The sequence below is a fragment of the Penaeus vannamei genome, chromosome 7 (assembly GCF_042767895.1).
Source record: "Penaeus vannamei isolate JL-2024 chromosome 7, ASM4276789v1, whole genome shotgun sequence".
NCBI lineage: Eukaryota > Metazoa > Arthropoda > Malacostraca > Decapoda > Penaeidae > Penaeus > Penaeus vannamei.
Genome location: NC_091555.1, coordinates 11,684,875 through 11,692,374, shown reverse-complemented (window position 1 = coordinate 11,692,374; position 7,500 = coordinate 11,684,875). Strand labels below are relative to the sequence as shown.

Below are 7,500 nucleotides of genomic sequence, written 5' to 3'. Positions count from 1 at the left end.
AAAAATCTTTGCAATATGATGTATTTGAAAATGCATGCATTCAAGGCCATAGAACAGTCAGGATATTTTTTTCAAGTGAAGTCAGATATCTCCTTTAGGTTTTTTGTTTGCTTGTTTTCTTATTGAAAATACTACAATATCCCATGTTACGTCACAATCCTGAACCCAGAAAAATGAGAGAAACCCACAGCCCATAGATAGATACTATTACTGTATTATGCCTTTTGAAATGTATTGTGACCTTACAAATTGCAAGTAGTCATTTTGAAAAAGAAAAAAGTTTCCTTAAGGTATGAAATATTGTCAATTTTTTTGTGAATTGTCAATTTTCCGGTCAGACGATAAGGGACCTTTCCACTTGAAAACCTTTCCTTCAACTCTTTCAGCTAAGCATAGTTACATCAAGAGCTGTATTCGAGAATGTTTGCATTTATGTTAAATAAAATTGATTGTAACGGAAAAAGTGTTCACAAGATTGTATACATCTGTGAGAGCAGTGCACGCCATTCCTCTCCACGTTCAATATCATCAGGGATTGTGCTAATTTTCTTTTCTGGCAATGCCTTTCTGAGGAATTTCTCATCAATAATTGTCAGAATTGTTGCCTCTGAGATATCAGAGATGGTTCACAAAGAATTAATTGAAGGGAAGGCGTTCAGTGATATTGTTGTTTTGCGTGACTAACGCGATTGTTCTTTTAACCCTTGTGATTGTGTGCCTCAAAAAGTTGACAGTTTATGAAAAATTGATTTTAAAAAAAAAATGACAGAAAAAGTGCTAGTGTCACAGCACCTTTAAACATTGATTATAATCACATTTCCAAAAGTACAAATTTTGCTTTGTTAAACCACTTACAACACAAGCCTCTGATGCTGTACCAAACCATACATGGTGTGGGCAGAGTCAGCTCAAATTAAAAGCCTAGAAACCATAGGATTACCCCACTCTCTCTGCTCTTGGCCTTGGCTTCAATGATTCTTTAGATAAATAGTTTAAACAAAGGCTTTAAGCCTACTGATTCTCGCCAGTGATTGTTGTCAGAGCCAGGCAAAGTCACTACTATTTAGTGTACACAACTTTGAGTAGGTTCGACCATGTGTGATGTGGTAGTGGCATCCCAGTGTGAGTGATATTTTGCCATGACATGATAGGACATTCTATAGTGAATGGCTTAAGCTAATTAATTAGATGAATTTTTTTTCTTATATTCATTATGCACTCTGCTATATACTGATATTATTTGTATACTTTTTTCAGCACAAGAGAAATTCTTAAAACTTTTAGAAAAGGTGGAACCTTAAAGGCATCAAGATACAGTAAGCTGAAGCACTCACCCTTCATAAGATCTCTTGCTTGGTTGGTTGCATTGTTCTTTGTAACAAGGTTATCAACATTAATGTGTCTTCTTCAAAATGTATTTTTCTCAGTGCATAATTTTGTATTAGGTGTCTGAATATTTAACAAGTAATAATTATTTGTTATTCATTATTATATTTACCACATTTTGCTTAATAATATATAATCAATAATGTTTAACTTGAACTGACTTTTAATGTGTTTATTTCTAGATTTGGTTATATTCTTAAATTTCTAGCATTGAAAATTACTAGAACAGTGACTGAGTGACTTCTAATTTGCTGACCATCACAATTATATGATTCAGTTTCCTCTGGGAAAAAGACGTTGATATAATTCTCATTATTTCTTCCTTTCTATCCTTCTTTATCTCATTCACTTAGTATCTTGCACTCTATCTCCCTTTCTTTCTCTTTTCCTCACTCTTTCTCTATCTGTTTCTCTTTCTTTCAAGATATATATCAGTTTTTCTTTTGACTTCTTTCTTTTTCTATTTTCTATCTCTTTTTATTTGTTTAGTCATGTATGTCTTTTTATAGAATTATTCCTCTATATGTTTCAATCTGTGTCTCTTTCTTCATAATTCTCTCTTTCAGTTTTTCTCTTTCTCTTTTGTTTTCTCTTGTTTTCTCTCCTTCCCTTCTCTCTCCCTCCTTTCCTCCCTCCCTTAGATCTGAGCAACATGCATCTTTTTGTCATATTAATTTTAATAAATGGATGTTTATTTTATTACAGGTCAGGTGCCTTAGTGTCTGCAGGTTTAAGTAGTTGGCTTATCTACAGCACATTTAAGAAGGCCTCTTCCTGAAATGTTGTATAAAAATGAGGGTATAACATGTAATGCTTCTTCTCTTTTCTGTATAGATGTATTATGCATTTTCTGTATAGATGTATAAAAAAATATGTAAATAGCAGCAGAGCAATAAATATGTGAATATATTGTTAATTGTTTTTGCTCATTCATAAATCAAGTCTTTTGTTTGATGTTTCAAGTGTGTTCATTTGTGAATTTTTGGGCCCTTAACAAGCTGTACTCATGTTGAGGTACCAAAGACATGATACCAGTAACACAAGTTGCAAGGTTTAAGTGATGGATCAGCAGACAGGTTATTTATGATCCATGAGGAACAAAAATGGGAATAGTATGAAATGAACACCTGCATATCTTAGAGAGGAAAACAGTCAGAAGAGCCACATTTGTATGTCATGATAATTATGCATTTAAATGTAGATTATTTATAAATATTGATTAGTACTTATCTTGTTTTATGTATATATTTCAACATATATAAATTTTTGTTTCACTCTGTATGTTTGCATACATGTTTTCAAGGAGTAATTAATTGTCTGTCTTTAAAAATATATATATTTTATGATTTCAGATTACAGTCTGTAATCATTTTCTGATACAGTGACAGTATTTTTACTTTGTAATAACTTTGAGCTTGATTTCATGTTAGATATTGGGACATACTTCTTGATTTAACAACATAAAAAAATAATTTCCAAATATTTGTTTTATTTACATTACTAATGTTTTAGAAATATGGTATTCATGATCATCTGTCTAAGGTTTCATGTATGATCTAGTATGCCAAATCAGTGTACTGGTAAAGCCCCTAGCTAAGAAATCATCAGATAACTTTCCATCAAGTAGAGTGCTTAAGTCCCATCTAGTTTGACTTTAACACTTTCCTTTATTGTAAGCTCCCACCTGCATTAAATATTCTTACACATGGAAAGAGCACCTCAAAATAATAACCAAGCTTTTCTATGATAGTCCAAGATCTCTAGGGAATAGTTTGGAAGGTGCACCCTATTGCGACCCTGGAGCTCTCCTGTGCCATCCCCAAGGAAAACTATATATCACTGCTCTGAGTGGTTATCACAGTCAAAGCTGAGTCTAGGGTGGCTGGTTAGTGGTACTGACACCAAGACTGACCTCTTTGATTGTAGTAGAAAGGACAGTCCTCTGTCCTAGACCAATGCCCCAGGAAAAAGAGCGGGGTTAGTTCCGTTGGAAGGCAGCTGCAGCCAGGGTAAAGACCCAAGTGGCAGCCTTGCTTGCATATGGCCAAGAAGAAAACTAAGGGGACATCCGTAATTCCTTTCTTGTATACTTCCTTCATACATTTCTAAAATGATTATGCACACACACGCAGACACACACACACACATACCAATCCCTTGCTCGCCGTTGTCATAGGAGGCCTCAGCCCTTACCTCTATTAATTTTGCAGTCTTTTCTTCTCCCCCTTTCCTCTTCTGTATCTTTGTCCCCTTCTGTCCACTTCATAAGGTGTGAGAGCTGTGCTAAAAGGATGAAAGCTTGACTTTGTGTCAATCATGAATGGCCTCCTGGAGCTATAGGCATGATATTCCCTTGGTTAATCACCTTATAGGAACCTTAGGGGGTAGACCATTTCTTTTCTCCATTTATTTCAGGCTCACCATGGCCAATAACGAAGATTTTTTACCCTTATTAGACCCTTGCCTTTTCTTTGACCACAGCTCTGACCACTGATACTAAAACTCTCTCCTCAATGTTTACTGACTAACTCTATCCATCCCAAACCACTCACCCATGTCATTATTCAACCTTCAGAATGCACCCCTAAGAGTGACTGAGAGTAACCATCGTGGCACACAATCTAAGCATAGTGCAGTGAAAATGATGTAGCTATAACAGAAAAAAACTTTCTCCAATCAATAGTATGAAGAAGGAACACTGACATTGTCATGCTCCAAGAGACATTGGCACTGTTCGCTTCTCAGGATATCATGTCTTCAGCTCACCAAACCTGGATGGTGCTAGAGGCCTAATGACCCTGGTCAAAGCAACAATCCCTGGCTGCTTAATAGCCGAGCTGCTGGACTGTGGAGAAGGCATTGAGTCTTGCTGTTGTGATCCACCTGCCAGGGTCCCCCTAAAACTGTACAATGTGTACAGCAGATCACTGTGTGACAGCTTAGATCTAAAACAGGTCTGTGCCACTACATCATAGGGGGAGACTTCAATGCACATCTACCAATGCTAGATCCCCGCAGGAGGCCAAATTGCTCTTCTCAACACCCAAGAACCAACGCATGTGAAGGGAGGGGTCTTGGACCTTACCTTTGCCACTGAAACAATGCTGGAGAGAATTCGATGGTGTTTCAATGAAATCGTTACAAGTGATCACTATGGCACAGTCACTACCCTTTTGGATGCTGGTGCAGCCCAAAGACCACAACATATTCCCAACTGGAAAACAGACAAGGTCAACTGGCATGCCTTCCAGTCGGGTTTGGCCCGCTGTCTTAGAAGCAATAAACGTGGATGTGCTCAAAGCAAGACTCGTCCAAGACATAAATCAAGGAAACTGCCAACAGAGTCAAGAAGAAAAAGTAGTTTGAATGGTGTGAGTCCTTTGGCCACCAGACCACTCTCTCCCAGCTGTGGAAACAGGTCAGGCGAGCTACCAGACGCCAAGCCCCGGGATGCACGCACCATGACCTTCACTCAGAGGCACACAGGCTAGTACTCGAGTTCTCAGCCAGAACCAGCAGTAACAGTCTGCCTCCTGATTTATGGGGCAAAACAGCAATGCTTAAATTGAGGCAGGTTTGTTTGTATCAAAGACAAGGCACTCCAACCTGATCATTCGGATGCCATGTTCTCCCTCAGGGAACTAAGAAAAACAAACCAGTTCTAGATCAGCACCGGGCTCTGATGGTATCTCCTACCCAATCATCTCACACTTAGGTCTTGCAGGCGAGATTGCATTCCTGGCAAACTGCTACGCTGTCCCAGAGCTGGAAGAAAGCTATATAGTTCCCTTCCCAAAACCAAAGGAGCCAGGTAGGTACCGACCTATTTCTCTCCTCATCTGTCTAGGCAAAACAGCTGAGAGAATGGTACTGAATCGGCTCTGATGGAAAATGGGACCCCTTCATGAACACCTGCACGGGTTCACCAGAGGCATGAGCACAACACACAGCATCGCCACACTCCTAAGGACAGTATGCACTACTCCCTCCGTGGGTGTATTCCTGGACATGGAGAAGGTTTTTAAATCAGCAAATCCTCTTGCCATTCAGGAGACCCTAATCAACATGGGAATCAGAGGTAGACTTTTGGCCTGGATAGCTGACTATTTCAACTACAGAACCGCAAATGTCAGATTCCAAGGTTATCTATCACAGCACATGCCACTAGAAAATGGAACGCCACAGAGTGGGATCTCCAGTCCTGCTCTTTTCAACACCGTCATGTCCAGCATCCTCTACATACATCTCTTATGCAGACGATTTTGCAATCATCTCCTCTGGTAAGCATTGCCTCACTAGAGCCTAGCGTTGTCTGGACCTTGTGTCTGAAGAGTGTTGCAGGATCTCTATAAAGATTTCAGCAGCAAAATCAAAAGCTATGACTCTGAAGACCAGTGTCAAAAACACAAAACTAACTGTCCAGGGCATGGATCTGGAATGGGATAAATATTATCAATACCTTGGGGTATGGATAGACCACACACTCACTTTCAAAAAGGAGATCCAGTACTTGCTTGAACGAACTAAAGAAAGACTTTGTCATGAAAGTAATGGTCGGGAGACAGGAGCTCGACGCAAAGTACTAAGAGCATCCTATGTACACGCTGTCCGGCCTATTGTAGCCAAGTTCATCCTAGGTGTCCCCAGATGGACAACGGCTCTCAACCTCCTCGTGGAGGCAAACCTGCCGTCCCTGGACACCCGGATCGATTTAATGACCAAAGTTTCTTTCGGAGGTCATACAAGCACCTTGGAACATATATATGAGACAAAAAGTATTCAGAAGCTTACAACAACACTACCAGCTGTTTGCTTACAACTCCTGGCTCACACACACAACCAGTGTTGATATGCTTTCAGCTCAAACAACAACTGCTTGCCTGACTATAGAGAACCACCGCCATGGGCAAACACCTTGATCAAGTTCTCAGTCTTGAGCTTGTCAAGAAGAAAAAAATCAAGGGATACCACAACATCCATCATGGTTACTGACTATGTCTCATCGCTCCAAGCTGAAACAGTTGTGATCATGGGAGCCCTGGCCCACGCGTTCCTAAGGGAAGGACACGTGGTCATACACAGACTCGAGATCAGCCATTGCCTGTCTACAGCACAGTATGCCCAACGACATCTACCTCCTGACCACTGTCCTTACCACAGCACAGAGGATCCTTGATCATGGATCAGGAACAGGGACTGCGACATCCCTTGCATCTAGACTAACTGCTGGAGGGTCTACCTGATACAATTGCTCAAAATACTCAGCCCAACGTTCACGAACCTCAACATGATCTGAGATGATCCGTCCATCCACTGAGCGGACCACAGACATCCGTGAGGACGGATTGCAGTTCAGTTTTCTCAGGGCTTGTTAGGCAGGACAAAGATCATTCACTAGGAAATGGCTTTTAACCTCCTCGGCACGATTCCCGATGAAATGTTCCTTATCCCTTCTCAGCAGAGTAATAGCCCTGTGCACCAAGGAACGGCGCAAATCCCGATTGCCGTTCAGATGAGCCATGCGACACACATCTGTGGCCTCCAAAGTCTCCAGCGGGATGAAATTCTGCTTTGACCTCGGACGTTCACCAATGGACTCCTCGGCTGCATCGAGTGTTTCACACTTCAAGAAATCCCATTGGACTACAGGCCAGAGATTGGTGTGGCGAACCTACGTGCATAGTCTGCTTCGCCCAATCTGTCCAGGTGAAACACTGCAGAGTGGCCACTGGAGTGACGAAGGGATTTGAAGTGAACTCGCAGGATCGCCACAACCATTCTATGGTCAGTGCCACAGAACTCGGCACTCCTGTAAACCCTGCAGTTCTCAAGGATCCTCCAGCGAGTGCTAACAAGGATGTGGTAAATTTTCCTTGGCCACAATACCCATATCACTGTACCAAGTCCAGTGATGTGGATTGGAGCCCTGATACAAGGAACCAGAAATCCTCATTTTATGGGACCTAGCAAAGTCCCGGAGGAGGCTGTCTTCGCTCCCGAGATCAGCTCCCGAGCCATGGGGACCAACACATATCTAGTAGCCAGCTCGATCACAGCCGACCAGTAATGGGCGTACCCACCCATACTGATCATGCCGCTGCCAGGTCTCTTCAC

General features: G+C 41.2%; 1 protein-coding gene across 6 annotated transcripts in view; it reads left to right on the top strand.

The window, feature by feature from the left end:
• LOC113802336 (pre-piRNA 3'-exonuclease trimmer) overlaps positions 1-2,868 on the top strand; it is a 19,144-nt gene extending 16,276 nt beyond the window's left edge. For 4 of the 6 annotated variants that reach the window (XM_027352890.2, XM_027352891.2, XM_070123517.1 and 1 more), the window contains exons 13-14: positions 1,258-1,356; positions 2,092-2,868. In XM_027352890.2, coding sequence (XP_027208691.2) covers positions 1,258-1,356; positions 2,092-2,164 — 172 coding nt within the window. In that variant the 3' untranslated portion in view covers positions 2,165-2,868. The remainder of the gene's footprint in view (positions 1-1,257; positions 1,357-2,091) is intronic. The other 2 variants (XM_027352892.2, XM_070123520.1) reach the window with 2 other exon arrangements.
• The last annotated feature ends 4,632 nt before the right edge of the window (positions 2,869-7,500 follow it).